Source organism: Gorilla gorilla, chromosome 6 (assembly GCF_029281585.2).
Source record: "Gorilla gorilla gorilla isolate KB3781 chromosome 6, NHGRI_mGorGor1-v2.1_pri, whole genome shotgun sequence".
Classification (NCBI taxonomy): Eukaryota; Metazoa; Chordata; class Mammalia; order Primates; family Hominidae; genus Gorilla; species Gorilla gorilla.
In genome coordinates this window covers 83,430,445-83,456,151 of record NC_073230.2, presented here as the reverse complement: position 1 = coordinate 83,456,151, position 25,707 = coordinate 83,430,445, and the positions used below count along the sequence as shown (strand labels likewise).

The 25,707-nt window shown below is 51.3% G+C and overlaps 1 protein-coding gene across 3 annotated transcripts in view; it reads right to left on the bottom strand.

Moving 5' to 3' along the window:
- CLIP2 (CAP-Gly domain containing linker protein 2) overlaps nt 1-25,707 on the bottom strand; it is a 119,619-nt gene that overhangs the window by 42,487 nt on the left and 51,425 nt on the right. For all 3 annotated transcript variants that reach the window (XM_055392760.1, XM_055392761.1, XM_063708144.1), the window contains exons 4-8: nt 10,776-10,900; nt 8,123-8,336; nt 7,269-7,466; nt 4,459-4,562; nt 379-439 (exon numbers count right to left, since the gene is read on the bottom strand). In XM_055392760.1, the coding sequence (XP_055248735.1) occupies nt 379-439; nt 4,459-4,562; nt 7,269-7,466; nt 8,123-8,336; nt 10,776-10,900 (702 nt within the window). The remainder of the gene's footprint in view (nt 1-378; nt 440-4,458; nt 4,563-7,268; nt 7,467-8,122; nt 8,337-10,775; nt 10,901-25,707) is intronic.

Genomic DNA, 25,707 nt, shown 5'->3' with positions numbered 1-25,707 from the left:
CAGCAAGCTACTTTCAGCCAAAATTTTACCTGGAATCCAAGATGAACGAAGGGGCACCTTTAGGGCTATTGCCTAAGAAGAAGGGACAGGGGACCTCAGCCACTCTATCCTGGGGCCCAGCCCCCCATCTGCCCTGCCCTGGGTTCATCCTGCCCACCCCATCCAGCTGCTGACACGGGGAGCACAGCTTCCCTGGGGGGCTCCTGGGGCTGAGCCACTCACACCTCAGACATCAGACCTTTGATCCTTCCCCATCTCCCCCCCCAGCCCCTTCCCCGGGGGGGCCTAGAGGTGCTGCTGGACCTCACAACCATCTGCCCTAGCAAGGGCCAGGCACCGGTGCTAAGTGTGCCCAGGGAAGGGGCCTCTGACTGTTACCTCCAGGTCTCCCTTGGTGATGGACTCCTCCTCCACGCGGAACTGCAGATCCTCCACCTTCCTGCAGGGGAGGGAAAGAGGTGGCTGACCTGGCTTTGCCCAGAGCAACGGGATTCACCGAGTGAGCAACAGCAGAGAGAGGCGAGGCCATGAGAATGGCCCAGAATCCAGAGGCGAGGCCATCAAAATGTCCCACAGTCCTGGAAAGCTCTAGACCTCCCAACCTGCTGACCTGCACTCTAGGAAGAACCACCAATAACTCCAGAATGGGAGTGTTTAAGGCAACACCCTTCCTCCCCAGGGTGGCGGGAAATAAAATAAAGGGCAGGGTGGCCCGGGGATGTGAGTGACAACACTGTTTTCTTTCCTTCTTTCTTTCCTTCCTTCCTTCCTCCCTCCCTCCCTCCCTTCTTTTTTTTTTTTTTTTTGAGACAAAGTCTCGCTCTGTTGCCCAGGCTGGAGTGCATTGGTGTGATCTCGGCTCACTGAGGCCTCTGCCTCCACAGTTCAAGCAATTCTCCTGCCTCAGCTTCCTGAGTAGCTGGGATTACAGGCATGCACCACTGGGCATGCAACCTCAATAAAAAATTTTTGTAGTTTTAGTAGAGACAGGGTTTTGCCATGTTGGCCAGGCTGGTCTCGAACTCCTGGCCTCAAGTGATCTGCCCACCTCAGCCTCCCAAAGTGCTGGGATTACAGGCGTGAGCCTCCGCGCCCAGCTGACAACACTGTTTTCACTGCGGGGAACAGACACTACCACAAGGAACAACCTGTGGGGAGGAAGGAAAGGAGAGAGGGAAAGTGGGCTTCCTTTGCTGTTGACCTTGTTCTCATCACAGGCCTCAAAATTGGGGGTCAGAGACCCAATCCCCACTCCCAGGGCTGCCCCTGGATGTGGAATGCCCAGGCATCAGGGCTACCCTCAGGGAGACATACTCTGTCACACACCTGTCAAGACAGCGCAGGGGAGAGACACAGGCCCACCCCACCTTACAGCCACACATAGGAACTCAAAGCCGGGCCAGTTGCAGTGGCTCATGCCCGTAATCCCAACACTTTGGGAGGCCAAGGTGGGCGGATCACCTGAGGTCGGGAGTTTGAGACCAGCCTGACCAACATGGAGAAACTGTCTCTACTAAAAATACAAAATTAGCGGGGCGTGGTGGCGCATCCCTGTAATCTCAGCTACTCAGGAGGCTGAGGCAGGAGAATGGCTTGAACCCAAAAGGCAGAGGTTGCGGTGAGCTGAGATCGTGCCATTTCACTCCAGCCTGGGCAACAAGAGCGAAACTCCATCTTGGGGGAAAAAAAAAAAAGCTCAAAGCTGCTCTTCCTAGGGCCTCCTAACAGCTCTCGGCATAGCAATGAGGAATGAGGCCCAGAGAGGGCAGGTGACCTGCCCAGGGCCACACAGCAAGCACAGGACAATGCAGAGACTTGCACCCAGGCCCCTTCTGAACAAAACTCCATGATGCCTTGTGTTTGTGGCTGAGCACAGTGGCTCGTGCCTATAATCTCAGCACTTTGGGAGGCCGAGGCGGGTGGATCACTTGAGTCCAGGAGTTCAAGACCAACCTGGGCAACATGGTGTAACCCTGTCTCTACTAAAAATATAAAAATTAGCCAGGCATGGTGATGCGCGCCTGTAGTCCCAGCTACTCGGGAGGCTGAGGCAGGAGAATTGCTTGAACCTGGAGGTGGAGGTTGCAGTAAGCCGAGATCACACCACTGTACTCCAGCCTGGGTGACAGAGTGAGACTCTGTCTAAAAAAACAAAAAAACAAAAAAACAAAAAAAAAAGAAAAGAAAAAGAAAAAAAGATCTGTGTGTGTTTGTTGGCGTCAGGCACGTCGCCATGGGAACCAGATGTGTAGGCCACTACGGCTGTCTCAGGCAAATATAAATACACCCTCATCTCCCTGAATCCGACAGTAACAACAGCTTATGCAGCGCAGGTGCCAACTGAAAGCCCACAGAACAGACCCAAGTGGGGGTGTTGGGGATGGGGGCTGGCTGCTGCCTGGGGACAGGGGAGGGAGATGTAGGTATCTGGGCATCATCTAGGAGGTAGAGAGGATCCCGGGCCACGGCAAACCTCTGTCCACTGTCAGCTTTGTGTCCTACAAGGAGGTGACCCAGGACCAAGTCGGCCAGTGTCCCCACTGCCTGGTGTCTTTGGTTGGAGGGCTGCAGGGGAGATGGGTCCCACTTGTGACTTTTTTTTTTTTTTTTTGAGGCGGAGCCTCGCTCTGTCACTCAGCTGTACTGTAGTGGCGTGATCTCGGTTCACTGCAACCTCCACCTCCCGGGTTCAAGCGATTCTCCTGCCTCAGCCTCCCGAGTAGCTGGGATTACAGGCACCTGCCACCATGCCCAGCTAATTTTTGTATTTTTAGTAGAGACGGGGTTTCACCACGTTGGCCAGGCTGGTCTCAAACTCCTGACCTCAGGTGATCCGCCCGCCTCGGCCTCCCAAAGTGCTGAGATTACACGCATGAACCACTGCATCTGGCCTTGAAAGCGATGACACCAGTGAAGCACACAGCACAGGGCTGACACCTGGACACAGGGCATTTCAGGAGTCCCTTGGTTGCTGTTTCTCTTAGCCTCAGTTTCCTGATGTGTAAAATGGGAATGGATACAAAAAATTAGCTGGGCATGATGGCGTGTGCCTGTAGTCCCAGCTACCTGGGAGGCTGAGGTGGGAGGATTGCATGAGCCCAGAAGGTTGAGGCTGCAGTGAGCCATGGCCAAACCACTGCACTCCAGCCTGGGTGACACAGTGAGACCCTGTCTCAAAAAAGAAAAATAAAGGAGGCCGCGCGCGGTGGCTCACGCCTGTAATCCCAGCACTTTGGGAGGCTGAGGCGGGTGGATCACCTGAGATCAGGAGTTCGAGATCAGCCTGGCCAACATGGTAAAACCCCATCTCTACTAAAAATACAAAAATTAGCAAGGCTTGGTGGCCATGCCTGTAATCCCAGCTACTCGGGAGGCTGAGGGAGGAGAATTGCTTGAACCTGGGAGGTGGAGATTGCAGTGAGCCGAGATCGCACCATTGTCCTCCAGCCTGGGCAACAAGAGCAAGACTCTGAAAGAAAGAAAGAAGGGAGGGAGGGAGGGAAGGAGGGAAGGAAGGAAGGAAGGAAGGAAAGAAAGGAGGGAGGGAGGGAGGGAAGAAGGAAGGAGGGAATGAAGGGAGGGAGGGAGGCAGGGACGGAGGGAGGGAGGGAGGGAAAAAAAGGGATGGATTCCCAGGACAGGAGCTGTAAGCTCCACTCACAGGTCTCAGTCCAGGGTTGGGGAGGGGCGCACTGTGAGTGTGAACTGGCTCATGGTGGAGGGGTGGGGCATTCAGCCTTCTTCCTGGTGCATGGCTCCCCGGGGACACCTGGTGTGATAACCAACCTCCCTTCCACCACCCCCAGCCTATTCCTCTTCTCAATATTCTGCTGGAGAGTGCAGGAACAGTGAACTCTATGCAATGAACAAATGTGGTGTTCCAAGGCCGGGCACAACGGTTCATGCCTGCACTTTGGGAGGCCGAGGCGGGTGAATAGCCTGAGGTCAGGAGTTCTAGACTAGCCTGGCCAACGTGCCAAAACCCCATCTCTACAAAAAATACAAAAATTAACCAGGCGTGGTGGGGGACGCCTGTGGTCCCAGCTACCCAGGAGCCTGAGGTGGGAGGAGCGCTTGAACCCTGGAGGTCAAGGCTGCAGTGAGCTGTGATTATGGCTCTGTACTCCAGCCTGGGTGACACAGTGAGACCCTGTTTCAAAAAAATTTTTAAAAATGTGGTGTCCCTCTGTGCCCGGCACCATGCTGGGTGCTTTACTCCAGTTATATGAAGAGTTCTCCCAACTGCCTGCAGAAGACAGGACCAACACCTCACTTTACAGATAGGAAGACTGAGGCCCAAGAGCTAATGTCACCAGTCCAGGGTGACACAGCCAGAGGCAGTGACAGGGGCAGGACTGGAACCTGGGTCCGCTATTCCCAAGCCTGCCCTCTTCCTCATCCTCCTTAAGGGGACTCAGGGAGAACATCCTCCCAGGGCGAGGGTGGGCCAGCACGCACCTCCTCTCCTCCTCCAGCTGGTTGGACAGGTCCACCTTCTCTTTCCGCACGCTCTCCACGAGCAGCCGGGCTCGCTGCAGCTTCTCCTCGGCTTCTGCAACATACTGGGCCCCCAAGGAAGGCCAGGACAGGGTCAGCATGCTCCGGGGTATGGGGTCCAGGTTGGTGGTGTGGTGGGAGACAGGCAAGGAGCAGGGCCTGGAACCCCAGTCACCCCGACTTCCCTGCTGGCACCTGCTGGGCATGCACAGTGGGCCTAGGTGTGAAGGAGGGGACCCAGTAGGAACAAGAGACGCAGAGGCAGGACCCTTAGGCCCACCTGCCCTCAGTACCTGCCCCCCGCCTCAACCCACAAGAGCCTAAGACCTGTTATCTTGCAAACCTGCTATCTTGTCTGTGCCCCATCAAAGCACAGCCATGAACTTGGCCTATTGATCCTGGCATCCAAGGAGGGGCAAGCCAGACCCCAGATGGGGACAGAGGCCCAGAAGGGAGCTCACCCACGGGAGACAAACATCAGAGAAAAAACCAGACACGAGATAGCAGCAGCCCCAAGGCTTGGGGCAAGGAGCCACTTCCCTGAAATTCAACCCTAGAATCTGCTCAAAAAAATAATCTGAAATGGGCCGGGTGCAGTGGCTCCCGCCTGTAATCTCAGCACTTTGGGAGGCCAAGGCGGGCGGATCACAAGGTCAGGAGATTGAGACCATCCTGGCTAACATGATGAAACCCCATCTCTACTAAAAATACAAAAAACATTAGCTGGACGTGGTGGTGGGCTCCTGTAGTCCCAGCTACTCGGGAGGCTGAGGCAGGAGAATGGCGTGAACCCAGGAGGCGGAGCTTGCAGTGAGCCAAGATCACACCACTGCACTCCAGCCTGGGCGACAGAGCAAGACTCTGCCTCAAAAAAGAAAAAAAAAAAAAAAGAAACCTGAAATGTAGACAGTCATACATTAAAAAAAAAAAAAAGTTTACTGCAGTGATATGTAGAAAGAGTGAAAAATTGGCCGGGCACGGTGGCTCACACATGTAATCCCAGTACACTGGGAGGCTGAGGCGGGCTGATCACTTGAGGCCAGGAGTTCAAGACCAGCCTGGCCAACATGGTGAAACCCCTTCTCTACTAAAAATACAAAAATTAGATTAGCTGGGCATGGTGGCACACACCTGTAGTCCCAGCTACTAAGGACGCTGAGGCAGGAGAATTGCTTGAATCCAGAGGCAGAGGGTGCAGTGAGCCAAGATTGTGTTACTGCACTCCAGCCTGGGTGACAGAGCGAGACTCTGTCTCAAAAAAAGTGAAAAATTGGAAATAATCTAAACAACAGGGGACTAGTCACATCAGATGTCAGTAAGGACAAAGCCTGTGATAGACAGCAATGCAGACATCAAGATGGGGAAGAGGTGGGGCACGGTGGCTCATGCCTATAATCGCGGTGCTTTGAGAGACCAAGGTGGGAGGGTCACTTGAGGCCAGGAGTTTCAGACCAGCCTGGGCAACATAGCAAGACTCTGTCTCTACAAAAAAATACAAAATTTAGCTGGATGTGGTAGCGTGCACCTATAGTCCCAGCCACTCAGGAGGCTGAGGTGGGAGGATCACTTGAATCCAGGAGTGGAGCTATGATGGCGTCACTGCACTCCAACCTGGGCAACAAAGCAAGGCCCTATCTCTAAAAGAAAAAAAAAAAATTAAAAAAAAAAAGAATGATGAGGAATTTGCCAGGACCTAGAAAATGCTTGCAGTATAATAAGTAGCTGGGGAAGAAAAGCAGATTAGGCCAAGTGCAGTGGCTCACACCTGTAATCCTAGCACTTTGGAAGGCCAAGGATTGCCTGAGGCCAGGAGTTTGAGACCAGCCTGACCAACACAGCATGACCCCATCCCTATATTTAAAATATTTAAAAAAAAAAAAAAAAGCAGGGCTGGGCATGGTGGCTCACACCTGTAATCCCAGCACTTTGGGAGGCCAAGGCAGGCAGATCACTTGAGGTCAGGAATTCCAGACCAGCCTGACCAACAGGGTGAAACCCCATCTCTACTAAAAATACAAAAATTAGCCTGGTTTGGTAGCAGGTGCTGTAATCCCAACTACTTGAGAGGCTGAGGCAGGAGAATCGCTTGAACCTGGGAGGTGGAGGTTGCAGTGAGCTGAGATTGCACCACTGCCCTCCAGCCTGGGGAACAGAGTGAGACTCCGTCTCAAAAAAAAAAAAATAAAAACCCCTGCAATGGCTCACACCTGTAATCCCAGCACTTTGGGAGGCCAAGGCGGGCGGATCACGAGGTCAGGAGTTCGAGACCAGCCTGACCAACATGGTGAAACCCTGTCTCTACTAAAAGTACAAAAATTAGCTGGGCATGGTTGCACATGCCTGTAATCCCAGCTACTCAAGAGGCTGAGGCAGGAGAATCGCTTGAACTGAGGAGGTGGAGGTTGCAGTGAGCCGAGATTGCACCACTACACCCCAGCCTGGGTGACAGAACGAGATTCCGTCAAAAAAAAAAAAAAGAAAGAAAGAAAGAAAGAAAAATAATAAATAAATAAATAATTAAAAAGCAGGATATACAAGCTTGTAACCAGATTCTGAAAGTAGGTGTATGTATCCTTATACATAGGCAGAAAAGACTGGAAGGAAATTCACCAGGTCACTGAGGCTTATCTCTGGAAAGCGGGGGACAGGTACTGCTTGTGTTATCTTCATATTTCTCTGCACCCACCCCCTCCAGGGTCTCTGCTCTGAGTGGGTGAGACTCTATGAGGCTGGCTGGAGAAGCTCTGCCCCCAGCCCCACCTGCCACTCACCTGCTCATGCTGTGCCTTGAGCAGGGCGATCTCCTTCTCCACCTCGCAGATGTGGCTTGTGGCCTTGGCCACCTCAGCCCGTTCCAGGTCTCGTTCAGCCAGCAGCTGCTCAATGTGCTGCTGCTTCTCCTTCAGTGCCTCCTGCAAGGCCGTGGTGCCCGAGATCTTGCGGGCGTAGCGTGAAGAGGTCTCCGTGAGCTGCAGGAAGGTGTGGGTGCAGGCAGGTCTCAGGGATCTGAAGCACTGCAGGGCAGGCTGGCTCTGTCCAGCCTAATCTACAGCAACATAGCAGGTGGGAGCCCAAGTGCCTTGACTCCCAGGGTCCTGCTCTTCCCCTGCCAGTACTCTGACATCCTGGCCCCTGCTGACTCACCCAGCGGGGAATCTTGATGTTTGAGATTCAGGAAACTCCCCATCTCAGGAGAGTCAGCTCCTGATAGCCAGAGCCTCTGACTCCCTCACTTTGGCCACTTTTTCCTGGGAAAGGAGGAACCTCCAATCCTAGATTGGGTTTGGACAGAATGCCCTCTGCCCATAGCCACCAAGCAGCCTCCTCTTTTCCCTTCATCCAGGGTTTGATGCCAACCTTTCTGAACTCCCTGCCCTGCATCTGTATAACCCTCCTTAACTTCCAGAGAAAGGCTTAGGCTTCCAATAAATCAGTTATATAAAAACAGCAATAAAGGTAAATGGCTCAATTTTCCCTATTAAAAGATATGCACTTTCTTCTTTGTTCAAAAATCCCAAACTGGAACTAGAGTAAGTCAGGGGCAGAGCAGAACACCTGGATCTCTTACATCCTCACCCCTCCCAAACGCACACCAGAGAATCCCCTTCTGCAGCCCCACCCTCACCAGGCCACTGCGGCTGGGCCGACCCCCCACGGAGGAGGCCACAGAGCTGACAGAGCTGATGGAGGAACTGCTGGGACTGTGGGTCAGTGCTGACACACCCATGGCCATACGCTTGGTCTTCTTGGCCTTGGCTGGGCTGGTAGATGGGAAGCCGATACGGATCACTTTGTGGATGGGCGCGAAGAGACCAAACTTGGGTGGGCACTGGAAGTACCTGTGGAAGCAGGAGAGACCCAAGCTGCTGTCACGGCCCCAAAGCCTGGAGAGCCTCCCCTGCCTCCTCTGCCTCTTCAGAGCCTGGCAGAAAGAGAGAAAGACACCTCCTTGGGGCCCATGTGGAAAGACACTCCAAGGTGGAAATCTTCCAGGTGGAGAGATAGGACTCTCAAAAAAAGGATATAGGTGAGTAGGGTCTGAGAGTCTCTGCAGCTGTGAACAACCAATGAGAATACTCTTGGAAGTAGGAAATAATTACTGGGACCCACTTTGTGCCAGTCTCTTTAAATGAATGCTCATTTCCACCCCCCAGTTATCTACATTCACAAATGAGAAAATTTAGGCTCAGAGAGGTTAAATAACTTGCCCACAGTCACACAAATGGTTACGCAGCAAAGCTGAGACTGGTCCTCCAGTGTGCTGGGCTCCAACGCCCACTAAGCTTGGCTCCCACAGACTGTTCAGAGACCCCAGCCACAGCTGCAGCCCCCCTTTCAGGCTACCCTCAGACCATCCCCAGAATGAAGGATTCCCATCAGCTCTCTGCCCACAGAATCCCTGCATAGAGAAGCAAAAGCTTGAAAGAGAAACCTTGGGGTGGGATGGGGACTGCTGTCCAACCCACCCCTGAATTCTGAAAGCAAAAGTGAGTCAAAAGAAACATTCATCTTGCAAACAGGAAGGCAAAGCATTGTTACGGAAACCCTGGATTCTCGTCTTCTGTCAAGACCTCTCTGGTCACGGATTCCACACTGGACCACGAGAACTGGGCCCATCCAGTTTTTTTCTTTCTTTCGAGACAAGGTCTGGCTCTGTTACCCAGGCTGGAGTGCAGCGGTGTGATCATAGCTCACTGCAGCCTCAACCTCCTGGGCTCATGCAATCCTCCCACCTCAGCCTCCCAGGTAGCTGAAACCACAGGTGTGTGCCACTACGCCCAGCTAATTTTTGTATCTTTTGTAGAGATGGGGTTTTGCTATATTGCCCAGGCTAGTCTTTAACTGCTGGCTTCAAGTGATCCTCCAGCCTCAGCCTCCCAAAGTGCTGGGATTACAAACATGAGTCACCATGCCTGGCCCCCATCCAGCTTTTGATTCACTTGAAACCGCTGCCCCATTCTGCCTTTTCCCACCTCCAGGTCTTTGTTCATACTGTGCTCTCAGCCCCTGCCTAGCATAGCCTCTCTCAAGCCTCTTCCAAAAGGAAACCCTACCTTCTTTCGAGGCCTGGTCCAAGCCTAGCTCTTCCCCTGTGCCATGGTGACCACTCCTGGTCAGAGCAGTCACAGCCTGGTCTCAACCACAGAATCCAGTCCAGGGACTGCACAGGGACTCAGGCCAGAATCCAGTCCAGGGACTGCACAGGGACTCAGGTGGCCTCACCTTAGTCCACACCCGTGACAGACATGGTCCACTTACCACATCACTCCCCCACCTACCATAAGCCCAGACACAGCCTTAGACCCTCCTAACCCAGCAACGCCAGCAGTCAATTCCTTTTCATCAGAGATGGTGTGAGACCTGGAACCCATCTGTGAGGCCTGCCTCTGGCCATATAGCGCTGGGCATTGTCTGATTATTTCATGTGTCATTCAGGGGACCCCAATGCCAGATGACAGGGACTGTTGCCTCACCTTTTATTTATTTATTTATTTATTTTTTATTATTTTTTTTGAGACAGTCTTGCTCTATTGCCCAGGCTGGAATGCAATGGCGTGATCTCAGCTCACTGCAACCTTTGCCTCCCGGGTTCCAGCAATTCTCATGTCTCAGCCTCCCAAGTAGCTGGGACTACAGGTGTGTGCCACCAAGCCTGGCTAATTTTTTTGAGACAGAGTCTCACTCTGTCACCCAGGCTGGAGTGCAGTGGTGCGATCTTGGCTCACTGCAACCGACGCCTCCCCAGTTCAAGTGATTCTCGTGCCTCAGCTACCCAAGTAGCTGGGATTACAGGCGTGTGTCACCATGCCCAGTTAATTTTGTGTATTTTTAGTAGAGACGGGGTTTCACCATGTTGGCCAGGCTGGTCTCGAACACCTGATCTCAAGTGATCCACCTGCCTCAGCCTCCCAAAAGGCTGGGATTACAGGCATGAGCCACCGCACGCAGCCTCCCTCTCCTTTTTGAGGGCTCCCACCCCACTTAGACATGAGTGACACAAAGAAGAGAACACGGGGACAGATTCTCTTGGCACTTGCCTGTGACTCTGCAACCTTGAACAATGACCTCCGGGCCTCCATACTCTCATCTGTAAAATGGGATGATAATCCCACTACCCAGCTTAGTGGGCTGTTGGGAAGGAGGGAATGGGAAAGGACTTATGGTGTCTGACACTACATGCTGGACACTCGCTTCCTCCAATGTCCCATCTCCATCCCCTGCGCCCACCCTGGGGAGAGGAGCCCCCTCCCATACTCCCCAGAAGAAGCCCACCATACCTGGTGCCCGCCACCGCCCCATCATTCTTCCCAAGGGGCTCGTCCAGCTCCACGCCACACCACTCGCCCTTGGCAAAGTCTGTCTCCCCCACGTACCGCACTACGCCAGTCTTCGTCCCGCCAACCTGTCGGCACACAGGGAGACTCAGGTCTAGAGGATGCAGTGGCACAGGCAGAGATGGCAGGGGCACCCAGCCCAGGCTCATCCCATCCATCCCTTCCAGCATGCAGAGGACACGGGAGCCAGGAGTGGGGAGGGAGAGACACCTAAGGATGATTGAGATGGAGACAGGTTAACCAGTGCCTCCCAGGGCTGACACAGGCAAGGGCACAGGCTTTGAAGACAGACACACAGACCTGCATTCAAACTCTGTCACTTAGAAGCTGTGTGTGCCTAGGCAAGTTATCTAACCTCTCTGAGCCTCAGCATCGTCATCTGTAAAAGGGTTTTCGGGGCTGGGCATGGTGGCTCATGCCTGTAATCCCAGCACTTTGGGAGGCCAAGGTGGGCAGATCACCTGAGGTCAGGAGTTCAAGACCAGCCTGCCCAACATGGTGAAACTCCGTCTCTACTATAAATACAAAAATTAGCCGGGCCTGGTGGTGGGCATCTATAATCCCAGTTACTCGGGAGGCTGAGGCAGGAGAATGGCATGAACCCAGGAGGTGGAGCTTGCAGTGAGCTGAGATTGCACCAGTGCACTCCAGCCTGGGCAACAGGGCGAGACTCTGAGTCAAACAAAAAAAAAAGGGGTTTTCGTGAGAATTAAGTACTGTATATACGGTGTCTAGTATATACTAGAGCTTCAATAAATGGTAACCCTAAAAGCAGTTCTTCTTTTTTTTTTTTTTTTTTGAGATAGGGTCTTGTTCTGTTGCCCAGGCTGGAGTGCAATGGTATAATCATAGCTCACTGTAGCCTCAAACTCTTGGGCTTAAGCAATCCTCCCACCTCAGCCTCCTGAGTAGCTGGGACTATAGGTGTGTGCCACCGTACCCAGCTAAGTTTTTAAAAAATTTTTTGTAGACACAGGATCTTTCTATGTTGCCCAGGCTGGTCTCAAATTCCTGGTCTCAAGCAATCCTCCTGCCTCAGCCTCCTGAGTAGATGGGACAATAGGTATGTGCCACCACACCCAGCTAAGTTTTTAAAAACTTTCTGTAGACACAGCGTCTTGATATGTTGCCCGAGCTGGTCTGGAACTCCGGGCTTCAAGCAATCCTCCTGTCTCAGCCTCCCAAAGGGCTGGGATTTATAGGTGTGAATCACCACACCTGGTCCATATCTAAAATTTTTTTCTTTTTTTGAGACAGTGTTGATTCTCCTACCTCAGCCTCCTGAGTATCTGGGACTACAGGTGCGCACCACCACGCCCAGCTAATTTTTGTATTCCATATCTAAATTTTGATCTGACTCCAGGCTTGCAGTACTATGACTAAGTAGATAGTACTCATAGATGAGGATGATGTATTGCAGTTACTTTTCCTTTCCAGAAATTTTTTTCCCTATAAATAACTATCTTTGATGATTGTCTGCCTAGTGTTTTTTTTTGTTTTTGTTTTTGTTTTAAGACAGAGTCTCACTCTGTTGCCCAGGCTGGAGTGCAGTGGCACGACCTCAGCTCACTGCAACCTCCGCCTCCCGAGTTCAAGTGATTCTCCTGCCTCAGCCTCCTGATTAGCTGAGACTACAGGCATGCGCCACCATGCCCGGCTAATTTTTTTGTATTTTTAGTAAAGATGGGGTTTCACCATGTTGGCCAGGCTGGTCTCGAACTCCTGACCTCAAGTGATTCACCTGCCTTGGCCTCCCAAAGTGCTGGGATACAGGTGTGAGCCACCGCACCTGGCCTGTCTGCCTAGTTTTAATAGTCTCAATACTAATTCAACCCCAACTCTTTCAATAGTCTAAATCTCCTGCCAAGATGCTCAGAGGCATTGGGAATTTTATCAAGTTCTTTCTGAAGATGTCTCTCCCGGGACCCACTCCCAGCTGGGCTGGCTGCTGGCCTCTCTGGAGTGCGGCCATTGGCCTGGAGTCTCCTGTCAACCGTTTCACCTCTGTCCTGGGCTCGCTCCTGTTTTCTGGATCCCCTGACTCTTCTTTCTTGGTTTACTACTTATTTTAGGTTATTTTATTTTATTTTATTTTATTTATTTATTTTGAGACGGAGTCTCACTCTGTCGCCCAGGCTGGAGTGCAATGACGTGATCTCCGCTCACTGAAACCTCCGCCTCCCAGGTTTAAGCGATTCTCCAGCATCAGCCTCCGGAGTAGCTGGGATTATAGGCGTTTGTCACCATGCCCGGCTAATTTTTGTATTTTTAGTAGAGACGGGGTTTCGCCATGTTGGCCAGGCTGGTCTCGCACTTCTGACCTCAGGTGATCTGCCCTCCTCAGCCTCCCAAAGTGATGGGATTACAGGTGTGAGCCACCACATCTGGCTGGTTTACTACTTATTTTAGTAGAGCACATCTTCCCACAGCTTTCTAAGAAAAGATGCATGAGGAGGTAAATTTTCGAGCTTTCTGTATCTGAAAATGTTTTATTCTCTTTTTTTTTTTTTTTGACACTGGAATGCAGTGGCGTCATCTCGGCTCACCACAGCCTTGGCCTCCTGGACAAGCGATCCTCCCACTTCAGCCTCCCAAGTAGCTGGGACTACAGGCACAGGCCACCACACCTGGCTATTTTTTGTAGAGATGGGGTTTCGTCACATTGCCCAGGCTGGTCTCAAACTTCTGGGCTCAAGCAATCCACTTGCCTCAGCCTCCCAAAGTGCTTGCCTCAGATTATAGGCGTGAGCCACCGTGCCTGGCCAAAATATTTTATTCTCTTTCTTTCTCTCTCTCTTTCTTTCTCTCTCTCTTTCTTCCCTTCCTTCCCTTCCTTCTTTCTCTTTCTTTCTTTCTTTCTCTTTCTTTCTTCTCTTCCTTCCCTTCCCTTCCCTTCCTTTCTTTCTTTCTCTTTCTCTTCCTTCCCTTCCTTCCTTTCCTTCCCTTCCTTCCTTTCCTTCCCTTCCTTCCTTTCCCTTCCTTCCTTTCCTTCCCTTCCTTCCTTCCTTCCTTCCTTCCTTCCTTCCTTCCTTCCTTCCTTCTTTCTCTCTCTCTCTCTCTCTCTTTCTTTCAACAGGCTCTCACTTCGTCACCCATACTGGAGTGCAGTGGTGTGATCATGGCTCACTGCAGCCTGAACTCCTGGGTTCAAGTGATCCTCCTGCCTTGGCCTCCCAAGTAGCTGAGATTACAGAACACACCACGATACCTAGCTAATTTTTGAACATTTTCTAGTAGAGATGAGATCTCACTATGTTGCCCAGCCTGGTCTTGAACTCTTGGCCTCAAACAATCTTCCTTCCTCAGCCTCCCAGAGTGCTGGAATTACAGGCGTGAGCCACTGTGCCTGGCTCACTCTTTTTTTTAATGGAGGTAAAAATTCACATAATGTAAAATTTACCATTTTAACCATTTTAAAACATATAGGGCCAAAGATGGTGGCTCATACCTGTAATCCTAGTGTTTTGGGAAGCTGAGGCAGGAGGATCACTTGAGGCCAGGACTTTGAGACCAGCCTGAGCAATATAGTGAGACCCCCATCTCTACAAAAAATAAAATACAACAATAAAAAATAAACATACAGGCCAGGAACAGTGGCTCAAACCTGTAATCCCAGCACTTTGGGAGGCTAAGGTGGGTGGATCAGCTGAACTCAGAAGTTTGAGACCAGCCTGGGCAACATGGTGAAACCCCATCTCTACTAAAAATATGAAAATTAGCTGGGTGTGGTGGTGGGCGCCTATAATCCCAGCTACTCAGGAGGCTGAGACATGAGAATCGCTTGAACCCAGGAGGCGGAGGTTGCAGTGAGCTGAGATTGCGCCACTGCACTCTAGCCTGGGTGACAGAGCGAGACTCCATCTCAAAAAATAATAAAAATAAAAACATAATTCAGTAGCATTGAGTATATTCACTACCATCACCACTATCTAATTCCAGAACCATCATCCCAAAGAGAAGCCCCATACCCAGGAGAAATCACTGCCTGTTCCATCTTCCTGACAGCCCCTGACAGCCCTTAGTCTATTTCTATCCTATCGCTACAGATTTGTCTCTTCTGGACACTTCATAGAAATGGAATCACACGGCTGGGTGCAGTGGCTCATGCCTGTAATCACAGCACTTTGGGAGGCCGACACAGGTGGATCACTTGAGGTCAGGAGCTAAAGACCAGCCTGGCCAACATGGTGCAACCCTATTTTTACTAAAAATACGAAAAATTAGCTGGGCGTGGTGGTGCACGCCTGTAATGCCAGGTACTCCGGAGGCTAAGACAGGAGAACCTGGGAGGCAGAGGTTGCAGTGAGCCGAGATTGTGCCACTGCACTCCAGCCTGGGTGACAGAGTGAGACTTTATCTCAAAAGGAAATGGAATCACACAATATGTGGCCATTTGTGTCTGGCTTCTTTCACTTAGCATCATGTTTTCAAGGTCCAATCATATTGCAGCAGGTATCACTACCCCACTGATTTTTAATTTTTATTTACATATATATATACACATATATATACATATATATACACACATACATATATATACATACACACATACATATATATATACACACACATACTTTTTTTTTTTTTTTTTGAGACAGAGTCTCGCTTTGTTGCCAGGCTGGAGTGCAGTGGCACGATCTCAGCTGACCGCAACCTCTGCCTCCTGGGTTCAAGTGATTCTCCTGCCTCAGCCTCCCAAGTAACTGGGATTACAGGCACGTGCCACCACGCCCAGCTAATTTTTGTATTTTTAGTAGAGACGGGGTTTTTCCATGTTGGCCAAGATGGTCTCAGTCTCTTGACCTTGTGATCCGCCCGCCTTGGCCTCCCAAAGTGCTGGGATTACAGGCGTAAGCTACCATGCCCGACCAGTACATCATTCGTTTTGTGGCCAAATAGTATCCCATGGCATGGGCAGAATGCATTGTGCTTGTCCATTTATCTGTTGATGGACAATTGGGTTGCTTCCACTTTTTGGCTATTATGAATAATGTTGCTATGAATATTCTTGTACAAGATTTTTAAAAATTTTTTCTTGTATAGGCGAGGTTTCACCATGTTGCCCAGGCTGGTCTCAAACTCCTGAGCTTAAGTGATCTGCCCGCCTTGGCCTCCCAAAGTACTGGGATTACAGGCATGAGCCATCACGCCTGACCTACTTGTACAAGTTTTTGTGTGAACATCTGTTTTGAATTCTCTTGCTACCCTCATTCTTTTTTTTTTTTTGGAGACAGAGTCTCGCTCTGTTGCCCAGGCTGGAGTACAGTGGTGCAATCTCGGCTCACTGCAACCTCCACCTCCTGGGTTCATGCCATTCTCCTGCCTCAGCCTCCCAAGTAGCTGGGACTACAGGCACCCGCCACCATGCCTGGCTAATTTTTTTGTATTTTTAGTAGAGATGGGGTTTCACCGTGTTAGCCAGGATGGTCTCGATCTCCTGACCTTGTGATTCGCCCGCCTCGGCCTCCCAAAGTGCTGGGATTACAGGCGTGAGCCACCGCGTCCGGCCCTCTCATTCTTTTCTTAAGAGACAGGGTCTCAGTATGTTGCCCAGGCTGATCCCAAATTCCTAGGCTCAAGGGATCCTCCCATCTCAGCCTCCCAACGCACTGGGATTACAGGTATGAGCCACGTCACCCAGCCACAATGAGGTGCTTTGATGTGAGCCTTTTTCCATCCACTGTCCTGGGCTCCTAGGGGCCCTTTCAATCAAGAAACACCCTTATCAATCTGGGGAATTTTCTTGAATTAATTGATTTTCTCCCCTCCTTTTTCTCCATTCCCCTTTTCTGTAAATAATTTCTCTAATGTTCTTCTCTTTTGGCTCCTGTTTTTGTTTTTTTTTTGAGATGGAGTCACTCTGTTCCCCAGGCTGGAGTGCAGTGGCATGATCTCGGCTCACTGTAACCTCTGCCTCCCAATTCTACGGCCTCATTCTCCCGAGTAGCTGAGATTACAGGCACCTGCCACCACGCCCGGCTAGTTTTTGTATTTTTAGTAGAGATGGGGTTTCACCATGTTGGCCAGGCTGGTCTCGAACTCCTGACCTCGAGTGATCCGCCCGCCTTGGCCTCCCAAAGTGCTGGGATTACAGGTGTGAGCCCCCGCCCCTGGGCTGTTTCCTTTCTGTTCTAGTTCCTGAAATATTTTCTTATCTTTATCTTCTAACACTTCTGTGCAGTTTCTTATTTCTGTGATATTTTTCATTTCCCAGAGCTGAATATTTATACAACATGAATATTCATGCTCATGAATATTCATAGTCACATATTCAGTGGTGTTTTTGTTCATATTTAATGCCTGTATCACCTTCTCTTATTTCTCAGAGGACCAGCTGTTTTCTCCAGAGAAGTTTCCTGTAATCTCCATTGTGGAGGGAGTAGGCGTGGCCGCCAGGGCTCAGGGAGCCGCATGGGGGTAAAGGGGACTTAGAGTACAGCGCGTTTGGCCGGACGCGGTGGCTCACACCTGTAATCCCAGCACTTTGGGAGGCCGAGGCAGGCAGATCACAAGGTCAGGAGATCGAGACCAGCCTGGCCAACACAGTGAAACCCCATCTCTACTAAAAATACAAAAAATTAGCCGCGCGTGGTGGCGGGCGCCTGTAGTCCCACCTACTCGGGAGGCTGAGGCAGGAGAATGGCGTGAACCCGGGAGGCGGAGCTTGCAGTGAGCTGAGGTTGCACCACTGCACTCCAGCCTGGGCGACAGAGTGAGACTCCATCTTAAAAAGAAAAAGAATACACATGTTCACTTCATCTACCTTTTTCAGTCCCTCCTGCCTGGGATCCCTCTATCCAATAATTCTCTGTCATCCTCTCAGGAGACCAAGTGTCCATACCAGACATCAGGTAGAGGAACAGTCACCAGGCAAGGGGAACAGTCACCAGGCAACGAGTAGTCATCAGGCAAGGCAGGAACGGGGACGGGGCAGGGGATCTAAGGTGTTTTTCTTTTTGTTTTGTTTTGTTTTTAGAGGTAGGGTCTCCCTCTGTCACCCAGGCTGGAGTGCAGTGGTGCATTCATGGCTCACTGTAGCCTCGAACTTCTGGGCTCAAACAGTCCTCCCTCCTCAGCCTCCTGAGTAGTTGGGATTGGAGGCATGCGACACCACACTTGAATAATTTTATTTTTTATTTTTTTGTAGAGACAGGGTCTCACTCTGTTGCCCTGGCTGGTCTGGAACTGCTGAGCTCAAGCAATCCTCCCACCTCAGCTTCCCAAAGTGCTTGGATTACAAGTGTGAGCCACTGTGCATGGCCAGTGTTTTTTTTTTTTTTTTTTTTTGAGAATCTTACTCTGTCTCCCAGGCTGGAGTGCAGCAGCGTGATCTCAGCTCACTGCAACCTCTGCCTCCCAGGTTCAAGTGATTGTCCTGACTCAGCCACCCGAGGAGCTTGGATTACAGGCATGCGCCACCACACCCAGCTAACTTTTGTATTTTTAGTAGAGACGGGGTTTTGCCATGTTGGCCAGGCTGGTCTTGAACTCCTGGCCTCAAGTGATTCACCCACCTTGGCCTCTCAAAATGCCAGGATTATAGGCGTGAGCCACTGTGCCCAGCTGCATCTAAAGACTTTTAAACCAATTCTGTTCCTGGCCCCAGTGGCAGCCTCATTTCTAGAGGCCAACATGTGGCCAGTTACCGAACATCTAGGGTTTCTGGATGGACACTGATTGCTTCTCCTCTTCCCCTACCACTAGCTCTTTTAAAAAAATTTATCTTCATAGCTGCATGTGGTGGCTCACACCTGTAATCCCAGCACTTTGGGAGACTGAGAAAGGAGAATTGCTTGAGCCCAGGAGTTCAAGACCAGCCTGGGCAACATAGCAAGACCCCTCTCTACAAAAAAAAATTAAGAAATTAGCTGGGTGTGGTGGCACACACTTGTAGTCCCAACTACTCAGGAGGATGAGTTGGGAGGATCGCTTGAACCCAGGAGTTTGAGGGTGCAGTGAGCTAGGATCATGCCACTGCACTCCAGTCTGGACAACACAGCAAGAAGCCATCTCAAAAAAAGAAAAAACCCAAACACCTCTTCAGTGTTGTTCTAGTGCAAATTCAGGAGAGATTGAAAATAAATGTGTATGTTTATTTACCATGTTTATCTGAACCTAAATATTTCTTTCTTCCTCTTTTTCTCTCTCTCTCTTGCTTTCTTGAGACAGAGTCTCATTCTTGTTGCCCAGGATGGAGTGCAATGGCAGGATCTCAGCTCATTGCAACCTCTGCCTCCCGGGTTCAAGCGATTCTCCTGCCTCAGCCTCCTGAGTAGCTGGAATTATAGGCACCCGCCACCATGCCCGGCTAATTTTTGTACTTTTAGCAGAGACGGGGTTTCCCCATGTTTCCCCATGTTGGCCAGGTTGGTCTCGAACTCCTGACCTCAGGTGATCCACCCACCCTCAGCCTCCCAAAATGCTGGGATTACAGGCATGAGCCACCATGCCTGGCCTATGACTTTCTAAAATGTTAATTTCATTTTACTTCTGGACTCTGTAATACCAGCACTTCCAAGAGGCTGAGGTGGGTGGATCACTTGAGGCCAGGAGTTCAAGACCATCCTGGCAACATGGAGAAACCCTGTCTCACTAAAAAATACAAAAATTAGCCAGGTGGGTGGCGCATGCCTGCAATCCTAGCTACTTGGAAGGCTGAGGCACGAGAATCGCTTGAACCTGGGAGGTAGAGTTTTCAGTTAGTCGAGATCGCGCCACTATACTCCGCTCTGGGCAACAGAGCAAGACTCTGTCTAAAAAAAAATTAAAGAAATAAAATGTTAATTTCTCTTGACACCCCAAGTATGCCTCATTGTGCCTAAGTAAATCCAGCTCCCCAATTAAAACTAGCTCCTGTCCCACCATCTCCTAGGGCCAACTACATGTGCCTGGCACATGAAAGACAAGAATTCCAAATCTGACATTTCCATGAGGCGGGTACTGTTACTACATTCATGGAAGAAGAGACTGAAGTTCAGACTAGCCAGGGAGTGAAAGAGACAGGTGGACCTCTTCTTACTACACTCTGTGGCCTTCTCAATCCCAGCTGGGCTTGATTCCAGACCAGATCCCACCCTCCTCTGTCTCCTCCTTGGGTAGGGCCCTGGTGTCTCTGCCATGGAGGCCCGTCTGTGAGTCTGGGTTGTTCTCTCTGGTCTCTGGCCTTCAGGTGGGACTGCTTTCTCAGCCCCTCCCCTCTGGCACCAGGTCTCTGCCACTCTGTCTACACAATCAGTCTTGGATCCTGCTGCTCTGTAATTCCAACCTCGAATGTCCTTTCTCTTCCCTAGCCTAAATCCTCAACTAGGCTGGGCTCAGTGGCTCATGCCTGTAATCCCAGCACTTTGGGAGGCTGACGCAGGAGGATCGCTTGAGGCCAGGAATTTGAGGCCAGCCTGAGGAACGTAGCGAGACCCCCATCTCTACAAAAAAAATAAATAAATAATAAAAATTAAAAAAATTAGGCAGGCATGGTGGTGCACATCTGTAGTCCCAGATTCTCGAGAAGTTGAGGCAGGAGGATCGCTTGAGCCTAAGAGTTTGAGGCTGCAGTGAGCTATGACTACACCACTGCACTCCATCCTGAGTGACAGAGCAAGACCTTGTCTCAAAAAAAACCATGCTAGGCACAGTGCCCAGTGTGAGGTATGCCCTCCCAGAAAGCAGTGTTTCAACCATAGGATGCAATCTACTTAAAGATTGAGAAGTCAAGGTCAAGATAGCCCAGCCCCCTTGCTGCTGCCAACCCTGCAGACAGGCCAGGGCTTAGCAGACACTTCTAGGGCAGTGGCAGTGCCCACCTCATGCCCTTCTCTTGCACACCACACCCAGAGATGGTCAGAAGCACCCACTCCCTGCAGGGAGAGCAGGTGCAGGGGGAATGCCAGGCGGGATCAAACTAGGGTTAAACCTACTGCTCCCCAATCCAGGGAGCAATCTGGGCTGGTCAGTAACCCCCAGAGCCTCCACTTCCCACCCCAACAGGGTCACAGGCCCATGCCCAGGGCACTCCCACGACATTAGTCAGACTGTGCACAGCCATAGCTCCTTGCAGACTATGACTCATCCTCACATCCACCAGTTCTCTCTCTCTCTCTTTTTTTTTTTAAGACAGCGTCTCACTCTGTCACCCTGGCTGGAGTGCAGTGGTCCCATCATGGCTCACTGCAGCCTTGACCCCCTGAGCTCAAGTGATCCTCCCACCTCAGTCTCCCTAGTAGCTGGGAGCATAGGCATGCACCGCCATGCCCAGCTTTTTGTTGTTGTTGTTGTATTTTTAGTAGAGACGGGGTCTTGCTATGTTGCCCAGGCTGGTTTCCAAATCCTGACCTTGAGTGATCTGCCTGCCTTGGCCTCCCAAAGTGCTGAGATTACAGGCGTGAGCCACCGTGCCCGGCTGCCATCAGCTCTCTTAATGCTCTCCATAAAAGCATAAAGCAAAACAAGAGTACTGGGCCATGGCCATTTTGCTGAACAGACACATGGAGAATGAATGAATGAATGAACGAATGAATGAATGAATGAATGAGGATGAGGCTCTGTAAGTGACTTGCCCAATATCACAGACCTGGGCCTGATTTCCCTACTGTACCCACCCCCAGTAGGTGCCCACAGACCCCGGAGATCCTGAAGGACAGGCCAGGGAGACTAAGCTGTTTGCCCAGGTCCTGTTGGATGGGGTTGGCTTTCCCGGGAGCCACAGGAGGAAGAGCAGAGTGACAGTCCCAAAACAAGTTCCTTGGACAGGACAGTGCAGGGGTCCAGGAGTCCAGCCTCCTTCCTGGGCCCTGCCGTTCCTGCTCCACTCTGGGTTTTTTTCTTGTTTTTTTTTTTGAGACGGAGTCTTGCTCTGTTGCCCAGGCTGGAGTGGAGCCGCACCATCTCAGCTCACTGCAACCTCCGCCTCCTGAGTTCAAGCAATTCTCCTGCCTCAACCTCCTGAGTAGCTGGGATTACAGGCGCCCGTCACCATTTTTTTTTTTTTTTGAGACAGTCTTGCTCTGTCACCAGGCTGGAGTGCAGTGGCACCATGTCGGCTCCGCCTCCCAGGTTCACACCATTCTCCTGCCTCAGCCTCCCGAGCAGCTGGGACTACAGGCGCCCGCCACTGCACCCAGCTAATTTTTTGTATTTTTAGTAGAGACGGGGTTTCACCATGGTCTTGATCTCCTGACCTCGTGATCCGCCTGCCTCGGCCTCACAAAGTGCTGGGATTACAGGCGTGAGCCACCGCGCCCGGCCACCATGTATTTTTCAGTAGAGATGAGGTTTCACCATGTTGCCCAGGCTGGTCTCGAACTCCTGACCTCAAGTGATCTGCCTACCTCGGCCTCTCAAAATGCTGGGATTACAGGTGTGAGCCACCGTGCACAGCCCCTGCTCCACTCTTGCCTGCTCCGATCCCATCCCCACCAAGCAGCAGGTGTGATGTCCTTAACCCATGAACCTGTCACACGGCTGCAGCTTCCACGGCTACCTCAGCTCTTAGAGCAAAGCCCTGGCTCCATCCCAGGTCCCTGGCCCTGTGGGGTCACCCAGGTCAGCCTCTGGGGTGTGATCTTTCCCTGGCTTCCCCCACTGCCCACTCAGCCTCCCTGCTCTTTTCAGTTTCTTTTTTTTGTTTTTTTTTTTTTTGAGACGGAGTCTCGCTCTGTCACCCAGGCTGGAGTGCAATGGTGTGATCTCGGCTCTCTGCAATCTCCGCCTCCCAGGTTCAAGCGATTCTCCTGCCTCAACCTCCCGAGTAGGTCGGACTACAGGCACGTGCCACCACATCCGGCTAATTTTTGTATTTTTAGTAGAGACAGGGTTTCAACATATTGGTGAGGCTGGTCTCGAACTCCTGACCTCAGGTGATCCACCTGCCTCAGTCTCCCAAAGTGCTGGGATTACAGGTGTGAACCACCGTGCCAGGTCTCTTCTCACAGTTTCTCTAGTCTCTCAGGCCATGGGTCTCTGCCTGGCACGATGCTCTGGCCCCACATCACTAGGCCAATGCCAGGCCATTCCCTAAGTTCTGCCCTCACACCATTCCTCGGGGCAGCCTCCCCACCAGGCCAGGCTCTGAGAGCACCACAGCACACTTGGCAGACTCTGTAGGGAGACACTGATGTCTGCGATCACTGGCCTCATGGTCTCTCTCCTGTAAGCTGGAGATGGCTGGAGGGCAGGGACTACATCTGGCCACGCTCACCACCAGGTCACCCAGGGGAAGTTCTGTCCAGAGGAACCAGGCTAGCAAAGGCATGGTGCCAGGTATGGTGGCATGGGCCTGTAGTCCCAGCTTCTTGGGAGGCTGAGGCGGGAGGATTGCTTGAGTCCAAGTTTGAGGCTGCAGTGAGCTATGACTGCACCACTGCACTTCATCCTGGGCAACAGAACAAGACCCTGTTTAAAAAAAGAAAAAAAAGAAAAGAAAAGCAGAGCCCTCACCCTGACCAGGGCAGGGCAGAGAAGAAATACAGCTCAGTGAACACTGGGCAGGCACTTGTCACATGTCACTTCAGACAAGTTATTAAATTTTCCTGAGGCTGGGCACGGTGGCTCACGTCTGTAATCCCACCACTTTGGGAGGCTGAGGTGGGCAAGTCAAGAGATCAAGACCATCCTGGCCAACATGGTGAAACCCTATCTCTAATAAAAATACAAAAAATTAGCAGGGTGTGATGGCATGTGCCTGTAGTCCCAGCTACTCGGGAGGCTGAGGCAGGAGGATTGCTTGAACCTGGGAGGTGGAGGTTACAGTGAGCCAAGATCGCACTACTGCGCTCCAGCCTGGCAACAGAGTGAGACTAGAAAAACAAAACAAAACAAAAAACAAACAAACAAACAAAAACTTCCCTGAGCCTCAGTTTCCCCATCCATAAAGTGAGGCTGATAAAACCACATCGCAGCATCACAGCACAGGCTTGAAGATTCAACGGGGCCATGGGTGTAAACATTTCCTCTCGCTCCCCTACCCACAACCCCAAAGGCTCCTCCCAGAAACCTCCAGGAGAAACCTTTGCCAGGTTCTCAGAGCAGGAAGGGAGGATCCCAGGCAGCAATATGCTTTGGGGATCCCTGCTCTGGGTCCCCAGACCCCCTGCCCTTCTCTACTCGGCTTTGGAGCTCCAAGCCTGTGCTCCCCACCTCGGGTTGGAATGACCAACCACCTTCCCCCAGGAAGCCTTGCAGACAGGACACAGGGACCCCTGCCCCACCGACAGCTCCTCACACCCCAGGCCCAGAAGTCCGTGTCAGGGACTTCCCTGTACCCTATGAGTCTCTTCCCAACACTGTGGTCCCAGGTGCAGGGTTAGCCCAAGGCCACCACAGCCTGGCTGGACAGCAAGACACAGCCCTGTCCCATCCACCTGACTACCACCAACCCAGCTCACTGCTGTATTCAGACTCTAGAAGACTTGGGGGTCACTGTCCCCTTTCCAACCTGGCCCCAACAGCTGGGACTAGTGGAGAAGAGGAGCCCCTGGCAGGAAGCTGTCAGCTCCAGTGACCCAATTCTCTCAACTTCAATAACACTGATCACTCGAGTTGTAGCTGATAAGGTGTCGCACCTCCTGGCCCTGGGCAAGGGGTTATAACCATTACTACTGTTATTATTATTGCTTTTTTGAGACAGAGTCTCACTCTGTCACCCAGGCTGGAGTGCAGTGGCATGATCTCGGCTCACTGCAACCTCTGCCTCCTGGGTTCAAGTGATTCTCCTGCCTCAGCTTCCCAAGTAGCTGGGATTATAGGCACACGCCATCACAGCCAGTTAATTTTTGTATTTTTAGTAGAGATGGTGTTTCGCCACGTTGGCAAGGCTGGTCTCAAACTCCTGACCTCAGATGATTTGCCCGACTTGGCCTCCCAAAGTGTTGGGATTACAGGTGTGAGCCACCGTGCTTGGCCTTATTATTATTATTATTGAAACAGGGTCTGGCTCTGTCACCCAAGCTGGAGTGCAGTGGCACTATCTTGGCTCACTGCAACCTCTGCCTCCCAGGATCAAGCCATCCTCCCACCACAGCCTCCTGAGTAGCTGGGAGTACAGGGCCATGCCACCATGCCTGGCTAATTTTTTTTGTATTTTTTTTTGTAGAGATGGGGTCTCACTATGTTGCCCAGGCTGGTCTTGAACTCCTGGGCTCAAGTGATCCTCCCATCTCAGCCTCCCAAAGTGCTGAGATTACAAGCACGAACCACTGTGCCTGGCCAGGACCAGGGATCTTGAGAACTCCAGTTCCCAGCCTTTTCCAGTACATGCCTGGCACATGCATGTGGATGAGCTGGATCAATAGATAATATCAATAATAGCCAAAATGTATGGGTACTTAGTATTAGGCACTGTCTAAATGAGTGATACGTTTTAATGCATCTCCAACTATGACTGAAGTACGATTAAAATTCCCATTTTGGTAGGGCACTGGGGCTCACACCTGTAATCCAAGCACTTTGGGAGGCCAAGGTGGGTGGATCACCTGAGGTCGGGAGTTCAAGACCAGTCTGGTCAACACGGTGAAACCCCGTCTCTACTGAAAATACAAAAATTAGCCAGGCGTCATGGCACATGCCTGTAATCCCAGCTACTAGGGAGGCTGAGGCAGGAGAATCGCTTGAACCTGGGAGGTGGAGGTTACAGTGAGCTGAAATCATGCCACTGCACTCCAGCCTGGACGACAAGAACAAACTCCATCTCAAAAATAAATAAATAAGTAAATAAATAAATATCCCATCTTACCAATAGAAAGAGTGAGGCCCAGAAAGTTTAAGACACTTGCCCAGGGTCACACAGCAACAGTCTCCAGAGCCCACATTACCTGTCTCTCTTGTCACTCTGTATGGTCCTGATAAGGAATGGGTGTCCCAGGCTGGACCCTGTCCGAGCCCC